Genomic DNA, 17,858 nt, shown 5'->3' with positions numbered 1-17,858 from the left:
GACCACAGGACATGTCTGTCACAGTGGTGGTAGGCACTAGGAAGCTATGGCAAAATATCTAGCAGCATGGTAGGGCGTAATATGATGCTTCATTTAAATGCTTACGTGGTAACAGTGATGGTAGGCACTAGACAGCTATGGCATTATGTGTGACAGGACCTAATGTGCTGGACCAGGTTACAAAACATGTCTCACTAAGTGGTGGCAGTAGTGGTAGTCACTAAAAAGCTGTGGTAATATGTATGGCAGTGCAGCAAAGACTAATATAATGATCCAGGTTATAGGACATGTCTAGCTCCCCTACCAGTAGTAGTAGTGAAAGAGGACCAAGGGCTGGGCCCACAGGTTCATGATGCCACACAGACACACGAATACCTCCCAACTTTTGGAGAACTGAAAGAGGGACAAAATGTGCGGCGCGCGTTGCGGAAAATTTAGCCCTGCCCACTTGTGTGTTGACTCCGCCTACTCTTTAATTTTTCATGTGCCCGCACACAATATAATCCTCCTACAGTCACCCGTAAATTATATGCCCCCCTCTATCTCTCCCCCAGTTTCATATACACCCTTCATCTGCCCCCAGTTTCATGTCCCCCTTCCATCTCTGCCCCCAGATTCATGTCCTCTCCATCTCTTCCCCCAGTGTCATGCCGTCCCCTCCTTCATCTGCCCCCAGTGTCATGCCGTCCTCTCCATCTCTGCCCCCAGTGTCATGCCGTCCTCTCCATCTCTGCCCCCAGTGTCATGCCGTCCTCTCCTTCAGTTTCACGTTCCACCTCCACATTAAACTTACCTTCTCCTCCGCTCCCTCGCCGCTCTCTGCGCGCCTCTCTCGCTGACACATATGCGGCTGAAGGGAGGTGCTGACACAGGTCAGCTCCTTGCTTCGCCGCTGCCGCCGGTCTCGCTGACACATATGCGGCTGACCTGTGTCAGCTCCGCGCTTCAGCCGCATATTTGTCAAGGAGACCGGCGGCAGCGGCGAAGCGAGGAGCTGACCTGTGTCAGCTCCTTGCTTCAGCCGCATATGTGTCAGGGAGACCGGCGGCAGCGGGGAAGCGAGGAGCTGACACTGGTCAGCTCCTTGCTTCAGCCGCATATTTGTCAGGGAGACCGGCGGCAGCGGGGAAGCGAGGAGCTGACACAGGTCAGCTCCTTGCTTCAGTCGCATATGTGTTCAACTCAGATTTGCGTCCTCTGGACGCAGATCTGAGTTGAAATCGGGACATACCTCCCTCCAACCGGGACCGCGGGACATGTCACTCAAATCGTGACTGTCCCACGGAAATCGGGACGGTTGGGAGGTATGCACACGCAGTGTTTTAATTCCCAAGACAAAGTTTACTGAATAAGTCACAGAATAGAGATCTGGGAAAATATGCAAGAAGGTATAAACAGAAAAGAAATACGAACTAATATGGAACAGAATATTGCAGCAAACTAACACTTTACTCCTAGTTCCCACAGTTACTTAACAGGTAACAGATACAAGTCCTTTAAGAACATGGTTCTCCTGGATCGGTCCCACGTTGGGGTGCACCCTAAGTATTGCGCAATACTATTTGTAATCCACAGGGAAATGGTGTCTGCACTTAAGAGTACAGTTATATCCTATGCTCCAGCTCTTCACTTAACAGGCAGACCAATTTCTCAGATGATAAGGTGTCAGCTTAAGAGTCCCTTATATATCACCACATGGAAAACGTGGACGCGGCCAAGCCGTACTTACAAGTCCTTGAGGCCTTTCTCTCATATAGTCTCCTTTATATTCTGAGCTTCAGGGGTTTCCAGACTCAGTCCCAAAAGTAACACCACAAACTCTGTGTCTCCAAACTCAGTCCACAGCCAGCATGGCAGTTCTTCCATCCAGCACAGCACAGGCTGCCATCCAGCATGTCAGGTCTCCATCCAGCACAGTTCAGGTCTCCATTCCCCTCAGCACATCTCCTCCTGCTGCAGCCAGGACCCTTCTTCACACAGCCCTCACTTCCTGTTTCCTGGTAAGGGATGATGCAGATGACTATCTCCAGTGCAAGGCATCAAAACTGCAATCCCAGCACACTGCCAGGCTTGTAGGAATCCAAAATGTCCCAGTAATTACCTCTAATCAGACTTTGCATCCTAGAACAATATTTACATTCATAATTAATTGCATTAAAGGGGTATTCCCACGTCGCATACTCACCCGTCTTTGTTTCTGTGAAATCTTCTGTCTTCCGGCTTTGTTGCATCATTGGTGGGCGGGGTCACATATGCAAAGCCAAGCGGCGAGATGCCGCCGGCCCTGCGTGCGCGCTCATAGACCAGTCTAGCCTTCACAATGCGAATACAGACCCGACAGGGTGTCGGGTCTGTATTCGCATTGTGAAGGCTAGACTGGTCTATGAGCTGCACGCAGGGCCGGCGGCATCTCGCCGCTTGGCTTTGCATATGTGACCGCGGAGCGGAATAACAGCATCGCTTCTGCCGCTGCTGGGTTCATGCAGGACAGAAGCATAGCGATGTTGCTGGCTTCACCTGTGCCGGCGTCTAACACTCCCCAGCATCCGCCTCTCTATTACAACTAACCCCCCCCCTCCAGGCTCGCTCCCGTGCACTTAGCCCCTCCTCCCTCCCCCCTGAGAGCAGGCTGATACATCACTTGGCTCATGAGCAGCTAGGTCAGGGCTGTGGCCACAAAAAAATGAATAAAGTAATATAGTGGACAAACAAAGCAGTTTTGCTGAAGCAATGTATTTAGGAAAAGTCTTACATTCACATTAACAAGCATTATAGATAGGATCCTTGTGATGGGACAACCCCTTTAATTCACTATGGGCATTTATCAATTGGCTGCCACCTACTGACCAAAGTTAGTTACTGACTGTTTACTACATCACACCCTTACAGTAGTACTACACATTCTCTAGCCCCATAGAGACACAGCCCAAAAGTGACTTGAGGACCAGGCCTCTTTTTTCAAAACTGACATGTGTCACTTTAAATGGCAATAACTTTGAGACGCTTTAACTTACACAAGTGATTCTGAGATTGTTTTTTTCGTAACACATTGTACTTAATGTCAGCAGTAAATTTTCGTGGATATGTTTTGTCTTTAATTATGAAAAAATAGGAAATTTGGTGAAAATTTTGAAAAAAAATGCAGTTTTCAAACTTTGAAATTGCAAGCCTTTCAAATAGAAAGTCATACTACCCAAATTTTTTCATAAATATAATTAGCCATGTCTCTGATTTATGTAGCAATCAAATTTTAATCACCCTTTCATTTTTTTTCAGAAGGCTTACAAGTCAAGCAGTAATTTTCCAAATTTTCAAGAAAATTTCCAAAACACATTTTTCAAGGGACCAGTTAATTTCTGAAGGGAACTTGAAAGGCCTCTCTAATAAAACCCCCCCAAAAGTCACCCCATTCTAAAAACTGCACTCCTGAAAGAATCCAAAACAGCAGTTAGAAAGTTTCTTAACCCTTTCAGCATTTCATAACAATTACAACAAAATGGAGGTCAAATTTACATTTTTCAATTTCTGTCACTAATATATTCATTTAGCCCTAGAATTTAAACATTTACTAAGGGTTAAAGGAGAAACTGCACCCCATATTTTGTTAAACAATTTCTCCCGAACACGACAACACCCCATATGTGCTGGTACAATAATGTACGGGCACACGGTCGATCTCAGAACGGATGGAGTGCTAATTGGATTTTGTAGGCCAGATTTTGCTACAATACTTTTCAGGCACCATGTCCCGTTTGCAGAGCCCCCAAGGTGCCAAAACAGTGGAAACCCCCAAAATGTGACCCCATTTTGGAAACTATACCCCTCAAGGAATTTATCAAGGGGTATAGTGAGCCCTTTGACCCTACAGGAGTGTAGCAGAATTGGCCCAACAAAAGGAAAAGTAACATTTTTTGCCCTAAAATGTTACTTGAACCCCAAATTTTGCATTTCCACAAGGGGTTAGATGAGAAAATGCACCCCACAAATTGTCAAGCATTCTCTCTCAACTACAGAAATGCCCCATATGTGGATGTAAAATGATCTATGGGCACGCTGTGAGGTCCAGAGCGGAAGGAGCGCTATTGGGATTTTGGAGGGCAAATTTAGCTGGAATCTGTTTCAGGCACCATGTTGCATTTGGAGAGCCCCTGAAGTGCCAGAATAGTAGAACCCCTCCCCCCCAAATGACCCCATTTTGGAAACTACACCCCTCAAGGAATTTATCAAGGGGTATAGTGAGCACTTGGACCCTACAGGTGTTTCACAGATTTTTTTACCGTTGAGATGTGAAAATGAAAAATTACTTTTTTTTTTTTTTATAATAAAATGTCACTGTAGCCCCAAATTTTTCATCTTCACAAGGGGTTAAAGGAAAAATTGCACCCCATATTTTGTTACAGAGTTTCTCCCGAACACGACAATACCCCATATGTGCTGGTACCCTAATGTACGGGCACACGGTTGCTCTCAGAGCGGATGCAGCACTAATTGAATTTTGTAGGCCAGATTTTGCTAGAATACTTTTCAGGCACCATGTCCCGTTTGCAGAGCCCCCAAGGTGCCAAAACAGTGGAAACCCCCAAAATGTGACCCCATTTTGGAAACTATACCCCTCAAGGAATTTACCAAGGGGTATAGTGAGCCCTTTGACCCTACAGGAGTGTAACAGAATTGGCCCAACAAAAGGAAAAGTGACATTTTTTGCTATAAAATGTTGCTTTAACCCCAAATTTTGCATTTCCACAAGGGGATAAAAGAGAAAATGCACCCCACAAATTGTAAAGCATTTTGTCCCAACTACAGAAATGCCCCATATGTGGATGTAAAGTGATGTATGGGCACACTATAAGGTCCAGAGCTGAAGGATCGCTATTGGGATTTTGGAGGGCAAATTTAGTTGAAATCTGTTTCAGGCACCATGTTGCATTTGGAGAGCCCCTGAAGTGCTAGAACAGTGGAACCCCCCCCCCCCCAATATGACCCCATTTTGAAAACTAGATCCCTGAAGGAATTTATCAAGTGAGCACTTGAACCCTACAGGTGTTTCACAGATTTTTTTACCATTGAGATGTGAAAATGAAAAATTACTTTTTTTCCAATAAATCGTCTATTTAGCGCCATATTTTTAATTTTTGCAAGTAGTTAGAGAGTTAAAAGCCCCCCCAGTTTGTTACACAATTTCTCCTGAACATGGCAATACCCCATATGTGGTCATAATCTGCTGTATGGGTACATGGCGGGGCTCAGAATGGAAAGAGTGCTATTTGGCTTTTGAGGGCAGTTTTCTGGTACCATGTCGCATTTGCAGAGCCCCTAAAGTACCAATACAATGGAAACCCCTCAAAAGTGACCCCATTTTAGAAACTACACCCGTCAAGGAATGAATGAAGGGGTATTATAATTTTGAGCCTAAAATGCTTCCCAAAAATTAATGTACAAAATGGAAATTAAAATTTTTAAAGAAATATGTCATTTCGGTGCCCAATACGTTGCACCCACTTTGTGTTGTCAGAGACCTGCACTCCTAAAACTATTAAGTGGGCGATCCCGAGGGTCAAAAAATTATATATGTGGATGTAAACTGCTACTTGGGCACACAGCAGGGCTCAGAATCGAAGGAGCACTGCGCTTTTTAGCTTTTGGGGTGCAGATTTAGAGGGACTTTCTGGGCGCCATGTTGTTTTTGCAGAGCCCTGGAGGTGCCAGTGCACTGGAATTCCCCAAGAAGTGACCCCATTTTGTAAGGGCAATTTTAGGGTCTCTGCAAAATTGTCATGGCATCCAAAAAAAAAACCCAAACCGTCTAAGTCTGTTCTACAAAAACCAAATAACCCTTCTTCCCTTCTGTATCTGGCTGTGCCCTAATATCAGTTTATACCCACATATGACATTACGTGCATTATCCGGGGTACACCAGTATCATACTTGTGTCATACATGTGGCATAAAATGCACTTTGGGCACACAGCAGGGCACAGAAGGGAAGGAGTGCTATGTGGCTTTTGGAGTGCAGATTCAGATGTTTGGTATCTGGACACCATGTCATGTTTGTAGAGCCTGTAGGGTACCGGAAAAGTGGATTCCCCAAAGGAGTGACCCCAGTTTGAAAACTGCACCCCTCAAAGAATTTATCAGGCGGTGTAGTGAGCATTAGTATCCCAGACGTGACTGCACCGCGGATGGTGAAGAGGAAATATATAAGCTGTGCGGAGTACATTGGGAACACCACATTCCCTACTATGTCCCAGTAGCTCCTATGATTGGTGGAGTCACTCTGGGGGTCACTTCTGGTGTCTTTTCGCTCATAAGCTGTAAATATGGGGTGTTCCCTGATATCCACTCGCACAGCTTATATACTCCCTTCCTGACGCAGCCAGTTGAGTTCTAATAATTTGGCGATTTTTGCGGGTTTTTGTCCTCACATTACTAGATGCTATATTTTCTTTATTTTTCTGGTGATGTGGCCATATAAGGGCTTGTTGTTTACAGGATGAGATACATTTTGTAATGACACCATTTCTGGGTGCCTACAACTTGTTGAATGCATTTTATTAACTCTTTTTTTGCTGGATTAAAAAAAAAAAAATCAATTCCAGTATTGCGTTTTACCTTTTAAATTTTTCGCCATGCAGCGTACAGTATAAGTAACATGTGACCTTTACTCTGTGGGTCGGTATGGTTACGGCGATACCTCATTTATATTATTTTTTTATGCAATACTAACTCTTCTGAGTTATGCCATCTTCTGAGAGGCGTAACATTTTTATTTTTTGGTTGACAGTGTTGGTTGGGGGCTTATTTTTTGCGAGACAATGTGTGCTTTTTATTGGTAGTGTTGTGAGGTGCATTTGACTTTTTGATCACTTTTTATAGCACATTCTGTAAGGTGAGATGGCGAAAAATCACTACTTCCGGCGGGTTTTTTCCATTTTTTTTTTTTCGTAATTCACCATGTACATTAAATATTGTTTCAGTTTTATTGTACAGATTGTTACGGACGTGGCGATACCAAATATATATTGTTTTTATTAATTTTTAGGTTTTTTTTATATAATTCATTTTCTATAGAAAAAAGGGATTTTGGGGGCTTTATAACTTTATTAATTGTTTCAAAACACTTTATTTTTTTTACCACTTTTTTTTTTTATACTTTTTCATGTGTCCCTATGGGACACTTGGATTAGTGATGATTTCATCACTAATCCTCTATTATAGAGTGAGACACAGCCTGCACGTGTCTCACTCTACAAACAGAAAGTGAGCTGTGCGGATGGCACAGACTCACTTACAAAAGACGCCGGCAGGATGAAACAGGTAAGTGGGGGCTCAGGGCTGCCTGGGGTCACTAACCAGACCCCAGGCTACATAGTAGGGATACTGGCACCCCCCCCCCCCCATCTCGCCGCGGGGGGTGCCGGGGACCCCCACAAGATCGGGCAACCCGTTGTTTGCTGCGATCATGTTTGATCACGGCAATCAACGGGTTAAAACCCAAAATCGGCACTCATGTCCAATGGAGGGTGATGGAGCAGGGTGTTAGTTGTCAGATACAACTAACACCTGCTCCAAGAACGCCCGCACTGCACTGCGGGGATTGTTTACATCCATGAGGTACTATTACCTCATGGGTCGCCAAGGGGCTAGAAGTACACCAATCCTATTGTTTCCCGTGGTGCCACCAAAACCAGAAACAATGTTGTTCTTGCCACTCACATTCTTATTGTTAGGGGGCGTTCACATGTAGGTTTTTTCTGTCCGCTTGAAAAGTCGGACCTCTTTGCAAGCGGACAGTGAAGGAAGGGCACGGAGTGCAAAAGAACGCACCCAATCACCATTTAAATGAATGACAAGTGTCACGGATTCAGCTAGTGTCCGCTCCTAATGTCCATGCGAGATTTTGAACGGACACTAGGAGCAGACACTACCTGTCGGACACTGACGGTAGTGTGAATGCCCTGTGATGTACGGGGGATTCAGAAGCTCTGGTTTCTTTCCCAAAAGCAGTCTTTATTGCAGCAGACAAGCTTAAAGGTACAGGTAGTGCTGCTCAGCATGTCAAAACAAACAAATGAAAATAAAGACCTACGCTTGTCCAGCGGCTTACTAAACAATTTCTTCCCTCACTAACCAGGGGGTCAGCCTACTGCTGACCTCCTAACAAAACAAGGTTTACAAGTAAACAAGGGGTACACGTACCCGACACTTTAACAGCGTCCTCTTTGGCAGAGCTTATTCAGGCTGGTTGACTGTGTCAGTGTTTCAGTCTCTCTCCCCTCTCTCTCTCTCTCTCTCTCTCTCTCTCTCTCTCTCTCTCTCTAACCAGCACACCTGTGCTACTTACAAAGCCCTGCTGGTCGGTTCCCAAGACTGGTATGGCTTGCCCTTCACGACTGGCCTGAACTTTTACTCCAGTCCGGGACCTACAAGCTAAAAGCCTGTGCATACTGCAACAGTCTTGGGAAAAATAGAGGTTCTCCCACACCATACCTCTTTCCACTTCACAGCCCCCTTAGAAATAGTTATATTTCCACAAGTGTTTCCTACTCTCCCTCCTTTTGTTGCATTCCCTGTTTTTTCATACTTTTTTTAATGCACACAGTGCTTAATTATTAACCAAAAATAAACAAAAACACTGAAATAATGGAGATTCTTTTTTACATTAGCAAAGGATATACTACTAGTAGTACCACTGCCACCACTAATACTGTACTGCACTACTGTGTGTGACATATCTAGAATTATATTTATGCCTGCAGTGCACTTGCGCATACAGAGAAATCCTATCCTACTGATTCTATCCTACTGATACTATAAATTATCACTCAAAAACGGCTGAACGGATTTGAATGAAATTTGGCACATTGATAGATAATAACCTTGATTAACACATAGGCTACTTTTTAACCCAGTAAATGACATGGATTCACAATTGTTATGAATTTATTTTCACATACTATATTACACTGCTCTTATCTCAGTTTCTGAGAAAGCCAGGGCTGTTATCTCTCTGTGTAAACACACACTAACCCTCAGCATTCATGCATTAGCATATTATCTGATCTGGTGTTAGACAAACAGACATGGGAAAACACCTTTAATCCAAATCGGCAGTTTCTCAATTTTAAACATGCCGGGAAAAAGAAAATCTAATTTATTGCAAACAACCGAGAGCTATGAAGGTAGCCAGAAGTCACAGAGTTCTCCTCAAGCACAGCTCAGGGAAATCATTGATGCCAACAACACAATCATTATATGGCATCGCAGCAAGCTCCTGAGATGCCAGAACAATTACAGGCACGGCGCGAAGAACAACTTCAGTGCCAGGGCAAATTGAGAGATGCTGAAACACCGGAGCAGGCGGATCATCAGCGCCCTCAACGTTCTGATTACATGGCATCCCAGCGAGTTGCTGAGATGCCGCAAAAATCACAGGCACAGCACGAGGAACGAGTTCAGTGGCAGGCCATCTTGCCAGCTAGCGAAACGCCGGAGCTGGTGGATTATCAATACCAACAATATGCTCATTATATGGCGTCCCAGTGAGCTGCTGAGATGCCGGAACAATCACAGGCACAGTGCAAGAAACAAGTTCAGCAGCAGGACAGCTTAAGAGCTGCCAAAACGCCGAAGCATGCAAACCATCGACAGCAGCAATTTGCTAAATTTAGGCGGATCATACACACCAACAACCCACAGACAAAGTCGTGGGCAGATGCTAGTGATTGAAATATTTTGTTCATATTAGCATTGGTCTGCGTCCTTCACACAGTGTATGGATCAGACACCAGAGAAGATTAAAAAAACAAAACAAAAAAACCCTTGAAATTCATATTCCTAAATGTTTATAAAAAAAAAAAAACCTTCATAAATTCTTTCAGGGGTCTAGATTAAAAAATCTTCTTGCGAGTTTTTACTGTTGTGGTACCTCAAAGATCATAAATAATGGAATCATCATAGGTAAAAGACAATAATTTATTGAAAATGTTATTAAAATGTAAACATCAATACAAACAGAATGTATAGATATGGACACATACTTATAAGGGGACCAATACTGCCTGTCGGAAAACACACGTGGTAGGTGAAAAACATGTGTGCAAAGGTAACGAATAACAATTATTATTATTATTATTATTGTTTATTTATATAGCACCATTAATTACATGGTGCTTTACATTTGGGGGTTACATACAGTACACAGAATATACAGGTAGATATAATACTAACAGTGACCGACTGGCACAGTGGGGTAGAGGGCCCTGCTTGTGAGAGCTTACAGTCTATGAGGGAAGGGCATGAGAAAATCCACTGGTCAGTGGTGTAACTAGGAATGGTGGGGCCCCGTGGCGAACTTTTGACATGGGGCCCCCCCCGTCAACCGACACCAATGCTGAAGACCTCGACCGACCCCCTCCTCTGCACTCTATTATGTCCTTTAGTAAGCTCTGCACACAGTATTATGTCCATTAGTGGCCCCTGCACACAGTATTATGTCCATTAGTGGCCCCTGCACACAGTATTATGTCACTTAGTGGCCCCTGCACACAGTATTATCCCCCATAGTGTCCCCTGCACACAGTATTATATCCCACTGTGGACACCCATAAACAATTATTATACTCTGGGGTCTTTTCAGAACCCAGAGTATAATAATCGGAGACCCGCGGGAAAAAAAACAGTTGCTTACCTGTCCCCCGGCTCCTATGCTGTCGGCTGCCGCTTTCATCCTTCTTTAATGACGTTGAATGTCACATGACCCGGGAAGCAGGCTGGGTTCATGTGACGTTAGACAAGTATGAAGGAGGCCTAGCAGGATCGTGGAGAGGTAAGTAACAGTATTTTTTACCTCTCCCGGTGCGCCGAACATTATACTCAGGGGTCTGCACAGACCCCGAGTATAATGATAGTATTTGTGGGGCCCGCGGTTTCACTTGCCGATCCCAGCCCTGCCAGGATCGGCAAGTAAATAGGTCCCATAACGGCCTATTAAAAAAACAAAAAAAAAAAACGCAGCGGTAGCGGCTGTCACCGGGCCCCCTAATAGCCCGGGCCCTGTGGCAGCCGCCTCCGCTGCCTCTACGGTAGTTATGCCCCTGCCACTGGTGGAATGTGGTAATGTAAAGTAACCATTAGCAGAGATGAGAACATGCATTAGTATGTGATAGAGTCATAGTGACAAACTCTGCACAAAAGTATATGACGAAGCCTCAAGGGCGAAACCCGCGTTGGGGCACGTCTTCCCGTGGTATGTGCTCTTCCTTATGATTTAACATACATCATTTACTCCAGTGTGTGTTCTATGGTGGTTTTTACATACACCTTTGTGCAGAGTTTGTTACTATGACTCTATCACATACTAATGCATGTTCATGTTCTCATCTCTGCTAATGGTTACTTTACATTACCACATTCCACCGCTGGATTTTCTCATTGTTATTCATTATCTTTGCACACATATTTTTCACTTACAACGTGTGTTTTCCGACAGGCAGGTCCCCTTATATGTAAATGATCTCTTGATCACAGTCTGCACCCTCCATTCCCTCCTCTTGCTCATAGTCTGCACCCCCAATCCCCCTCTTGCTCACAGACAGCCTGCAACCCATTTCCCCTATTGTACACTGACCTGTACAATCCGAAATAGCTCTTCCCACATAAGAGTCTGAAGGACCTTTGATGACGTCATGACGCTCATCAAAGGTCCTGTAAGCCCACTAGCATAGACACATATACTTGTGAGAAAAACATATATCTACGTTTTTTCTCTGAAAAGCAGAGCAGTTGTTCCCATCCAAAAGGGAGCTCTGTTCTCAAATTATATATCTTTGAGAAAAACGTATATGTTCATTTCTGAAAAACAGCGGCTGTTCCCATCCAAATGGGAGCTCTGTTCTCAGACTATATACCTTTGAGAAAACGTATATCTACATTTTGTTGAGAAAAACAGAGCTGCTGTTCCAGTCAAAAAGGGAGCTCTGTTCTCAGAATAAAACATATCCAGCCACACATGAGCATGCTAAGCTGCTTACCTCCAGCATTTCAAAACTACTGGCCTTGGAAATGGTCCCTTTCCGCTTTGTGGAATCAAAGGCTTTTCACTCCCTGATGGCCCATGCTGTTCCCCAATATGTTGTACCCAGCCGCCATTACTTTTTACGAAAGGTGGTCCCTGACTTGCAGGAGTATGTCAAGCAACAGATCAAGCATGCCCTAAAGCAATCTGTTAGTGGATGTGTGCATTGGACAATGGACACATGGACTAGCCAGCATGGGCAGGGCCACTACCTATCTCTGACCGCACATTCGGTCAACATTTTTGACCCTTGTCAAAATGCTGACGGCAGTTTGTCGTCTCTTCTTCCAACACCAAGGAGGGTCGTTCATAAGTCATTGGGAGTTCCAACTTCCCCTTCAACAAATTCGGAAACTTCATTTCCTGAGAGTTCCGGGGACGGAATGAGTTCCACACCAGAACCTCCACCGAATCATGGGGCTGGAAATGTACCTCATTTGTATCATCGTGCTAGCGGGCGAAGGCAGCAAGCAGTACTGAAATTAATTAGTTTATGGGAACTGAGTCACACTGCAGAAAACATTAAAGATGCTATAATTTGTAAAACTGAGTTATGACTTGGTACGCTAGACCTCAAAATAGGTAACGTGGTCTGCGACAATGGTAGAAATTTGGTGGCGGCCCTGAATTTGTTCCCATTGACACATACTGTATACCTTACCTTGCTCATGTATTCAATTTGGTGGTGAAAGCGTTCTTGAAACACTATCCCAATCTTGCACCCCTGATTGTGTTCCCATCCAAAAGGGAGCTCTGTTCTCAGACTATATACCTTTGAGAAAAACGTATATCTACATTTTGTTGAGAAAAACAGAGCCGCTGTTCCAGTCAAAAAGGGAGCTCTGTTCTCAGAATAAAACATATCCAGCCACCCCTGATTGACAAAGTATGAACATTGTGTGCCCATATACGACGGTCCAAGGTATATAGAAACAAACATGGCATCAGGGAAGCCTAAAAACCATCATATCAACATACAGCTCCCTTGAAAACGGTCAAAGTCTTGCATCCTTAAGTTCATGTTAGAACGAAAAAACAAAGAAAGTGAACTAAGGAATAACACAGAGTATATATAACAACATACAAATTTTATTAAAGGTACATCGACATACATAACTAGTTAAAATGGGTGACTAGTATCACAACACCATCAAGCAGGGATAGGCACGTTACATCCCATGTATTATGGGTAAGTATAGTTCACCAACGTAGTCTTAGCACAGAAATTCATGTAAATACATATCTATATAGACATATCTCCTACCTGGCTATATATGCAATGGGAAATAATACCAAAAAGTAACCACTCCAACGGATTTACAAACACTATATGCAGTAACTAGATGCCACTGTAATGTAAAGCATAGACAAATCCTAGGCATAAGTAATACGGCTAGGTATTATAAATGTCACAAATGACAAGTATTCTAAGGGTATATCCATTTGTAAATGAGGAGCGTGCATATAAAAATAATGCAGAGTATGCAGTAAACATTCAATGGCTCCAGGACCGAAGGCATATATAGAAGCAAAAGTATACAAAGAACATTGCTGAGTGATAGTAACAAGCCAAGTGTTAATATAGGTAGCGTTCAGATATGATGTGCTAAATATGATTAGAACTTAAGCATGAGTCTTACCCATAATATGTCCCCAATCTGTGTGCCCAGGGATGACTGGCGTCCACCTGTCCTCAATGCGCGTTTCGGCGTTTACTGCCTTCTTCCGGGGGATCCAAGGTCCAAGGTAGCGTCATCTCTCATCAGGGGCGTAACTATCGTAGAGGCAGCGGAGGCGGCTGCCACAGGGCCCGGGCCATTAGGGGGCCCGGTGACAGCTGCTACCGCTGCGTTTTTATTTAAATAGGCCGTTACGGGCCCTATTTACTTGTCGATCCTGGTTGGGCCAGAATCGGCAAGTGACACCGCGGGCCCCACAAACACTAACATTATACTCGGGGATCTTTGCAGACCCCCGAGTATAATGATCGGCGGACCGGAGAGGTAAGAAACATAAAAAACTGTTACTTACCTCTCCACGTCTCTGACGTCACATGAACCTGGCATGCTTCCCGGGTCATGTGACGTCCGACGTCATTAAAGAAGGACGTGAGCGGCGGTCGACAGCATAGGAGCCGGGGGACAGGTAAGCAACAGTGGGTTTTTTTTATGTTTTTATTCCCCCGGGACTCCTATTATTATACTCTGGGGTCTAAAAAGACCCCAGAGTATAATAATTGTTTATGGGTGTCCACAGGGGGACATAATAGTGTGTGCAGGGGCCACTATTGGGGTTAATACTGTATGCAGGGGCCACTATTGGGGTTAATACTGTATGCAGGGGCCACTATTGGGGTTAATACTGTGTGCAGGGGCCACTATTGGGGTTAATACTGTGTGCAGGGGCCACTATTGGGGTTAATACTATATGCAGGGGACACTATTGGGGTTAATACTGTGTGCAGGGGCCACTATTGGGGTTAATACTGTGTGCAGGGGACACTATTGGGATTAATATTGTGTGCAGGGGTATTGGGGTTAATACTGTGTGCAGAGGACACTATTGGGGTTAATACTGTGTGCAGGGGCCACTAGGGGCATAATACTGTGTGCAGGGGTCACTATTAGGGTTAATACTGTGTGCAGGGGCCACTATTGGGGATAATACTGTGTGCAGGGGCCACTATTGGGGATAATACTGTGTGCAGGGGTCACTATTGGGGTTAATACTGTGTGCAGGGGCCACTATTGGGTTTAATACTGTGTACAGGGGCCACTATTGGGGATAATACTGTGTGCAGGGGCCACTATGGGGGATAATACTGTGTGCAGGGGCCACTATTGGGGATAATACTGTGTGCAGGGGTCACTATTGGGGTTAATACTGTGTGCAGGGGCCACTATTGGGGTTAATACTGTGTGCAGGGGCCACTATTGGGGTTAATACTGTGTGCAGGGGCCACTATTGGGGTTAATACTGTGTGCAGGGGCTACTATTGGGGTTAATACTGTGTGCAGGGGCCACTATTGGGGATAATACTGTGTGCAGGGGCTACTATTGGGGTTAATACTGTGTGCAGGGGCCACTATTGGGGATAATACTGTGTGCAGGGGTCACTATGTCAAAAGTTTGCCACGGGGCCCCGCCATTCCTAGTTACGCCACTGTTTCTCATGGCTCAGTTTCAGCGCAAACACAGCTTGCCCATTCACAGGCTCATATGTGATGTCCCGCCAGGTGGAATTCGACATTGCATATATTGCAGCGGTTTGTCGAACAGAAGCCAGCAATAATCGATCTTTTGATGACCAGAGGGGCCTGACGTACAAATGTTCCCACGGTGAACCTCCATCTTATGGCTTTGGAGTGGGCACAGCTGTATGACGTCTGTTTGAACTCCATTCTAATGAAAAAACTGGTAAAATATTTAATATATGGGAGTTGTAGTTTTGGAACAGCTGCAAGGCCACATTGACAGGTGACCCTGCAGCTGTACGGGGATGTATAGGGCGTTTTTTTTTGTGGGGCCAGGTGTACTTTTTAGATATACCATTTTGGGAAATGTTTATTGCTTAGATCACCTTTTATTTAATTCAGAGGCAAAACAGAGAGAAAAACCCGGCAGTTTAGCACTTTTGATTTTGACATTCACTGTACATAAAAATATTAGTAGACCGGGCTTTTTCAAAAACAGGGATACCTAATGTGTATGTTTCACAGTAATGTTATACTTTTATATGTATTCTAGGGAAAGGAGGTGAACTTTTATTTATTTTATTTTTTATTATATTTTTTTTAAGTGGTTTTTTTTTTTTTTTTTTTTACTATTTTAATATCCCCCGCCTAGGGGGCTTGAACCTGCAATCATTTGATTGCAAGTCCCATAGACGGCAATACAAGTGTATTGCCGTCTATGGGAGATTCTATACATTACTATCGCGGAGGGTCATAGACCAGCCGCGATAGTAATATATATCTATGACAGGCCTGGGAGCCTTCATTAGGCTCCCGGCTGTCATCGGAACAGGTCGGCTCCTGCGGCCTAGCCGTGCAGGAGCCGGCCTGCATCACTAAAGGTATGGGGCCGGTGGAGGGGGGCTAACTGACTGCCGGGACCTGTGGAGGAGGAGTGGATTTGCAGCATGGCCGCGCTACTGCCACCGCTGGTTTTCTTCAGCGGCAGTAGCGCGGCAATCTGCAGGCCCCGGCAGCTAAGACAGTCCCCGGCATCTGCTGTAATAGACCGGCGGATGCCGGGGAGTGTCTTAGCTGCCGGGGCCTGCAGTATTGTCACACTCCTGCCGCTGAAGAAAACCAGCGGTGGCAGTAGCGCGGCAATCTGCAGGCCCCGGCAGCTAAGACACTCCCCGACATCCGCCGGTCCATTACAGCAGATGCCGGGGACTGTCTTAGCTGCTGGGGCCTGCAGATTGCCGCGCTACTGCCGCTGAAGAAAACCAGCGGTGGCAGTAGCGCGGCCATGCTGCAAACCCACTCCTCCACCCACATTCAGACTATAAGACGCACCCTCATTTTCCTCCGAAATTTGGGGGGAAAAAAGTGCGTCTTATAGTTCGAAAAATACGGTATATTGTAAGGTCTATGCTTACTTTTGAAGAGGTCACTCATATGACTGAGGCTCATGTGCTTCAATTTTTGGACTCCACGCTGTGTAGTCATGAAAATACTATATTTTACTGGCTATGCTTACTTTTGAAGAGGTCAATCATGTGACTGAGGCTCATATACTTCAATTTTTGGACTCCACGCTAATGAAAATACTATATTTTACTGGCTATGCTTACGTTTGAAGAGGTCAACCATGTGACTGAGTCTAATATGCTACACTTTTTGGACTCCACGCTGTGTAGTGATTATAAAACAATGTTTTATGGCCATTTAAGTGTTCCTTTGCTCTTTCTATGCATTCTAAGAACTTGTATGTATTTTTTGGTAACTTTTCATAGCTTTTGAAAATGATCTTAAAAAAATAAAATAAAATCTAGGACTCGAGGATGAGGCAGATGATCCAGACACACCGTGGCAGAATGCAGTGGAGATGGATGCAGGGAGTCCCTCAGAGTCACTTGCGCAAATGGCCTTTCTATATTGAAATCTTGGTGGATCACCAACACAGTTACAACTTCTGACTGAAAGTCATTTTGTAGTGATGTTGATAATCATATATTATAGGATATGTATTTAGATTTATGTCAATGTGTATGTAGTTACACCCATTGAAATATATAGAGTTGTGACTTGATTCATTTTTATTGCTAGGACACGTCCCTATGTTTTCTCTGTAAGATTTAGAAAATGTCTTTTAAAGGAAAGATTTTGATCTGAGATCTTGACCTACTGCAATCAAAACTTCTACAGTGCATTTATGGCTCAATGACTATGACTGGTTTACCTCCTTGAATAGAAATGCAGCTTTTGTTGGTGTTTGGCTTGATCTATTATGAGGTTTAGTGTTGCACTGGCATTGTACCACTAATTTGTTTGTTTCATTAAAGTCTACAGGTGCCCAAGTTCAAGTAGCTGGGGATATGCTACCAAATTCAACAGAGCGCGCAGTTACTATTTCAGGAACTCCTGATGCCATCATCCAATGTGTTAAACAGATCTGCATTGTTATGTTAGAGGTGAGTCTATTGAAATGAAATCAAAAGAAAAGAAAGCATAGACACGCAGGCTCTCTCATGAAGTTACAAGTAGAAGAGTGGCTTAGCAAGTGACAGTTGGGGTTCATTGTGTACACTCTATGCCACCAAAAAGGCTAACTGG

General features: G+C 44.4%; 1 protein-coding gene across 2 annotated transcripts in view; it reads left to right on the top strand.

Annotated features, from left to right (window-relative positions):
- LOC142200577 (poly(rC)-binding protein 3-like) overlaps positions 1-17,858 on the top strand; it is a 411,290-nt gene that overhangs the window by 250,834 nt on the left and 142,598 nt on the right. For both annotated transcript variants that reach the window (XM_075271023.1, XM_075271022.1), the window contains one exon: positions 17,588-17,716. In XM_075271023.1, coding sequence (XP_075127124.1) covers positions 17,588-17,716 — 129 coding nt within the window. The remainder of the gene's footprint in view (positions 1-17,587; positions 17,717-17,858) is intronic.

Source organism: Leptodactylus fuscus, chromosome 4, assembly GCF_031893055.1.
Source record: "Leptodactylus fuscus isolate aLepFus1 chromosome 4, aLepFus1.hap2, whole genome shotgun sequence".
Classification (NCBI taxonomy): domain Eukaryota; kingdom Metazoa; phylum Chordata; class Amphibia; order Anura; family Leptodactylidae; genus Leptodactylus; species Leptodactylus fuscus.
This window is presented reverse-complemented; position numbering and strand designations above follow the sequence as displayed.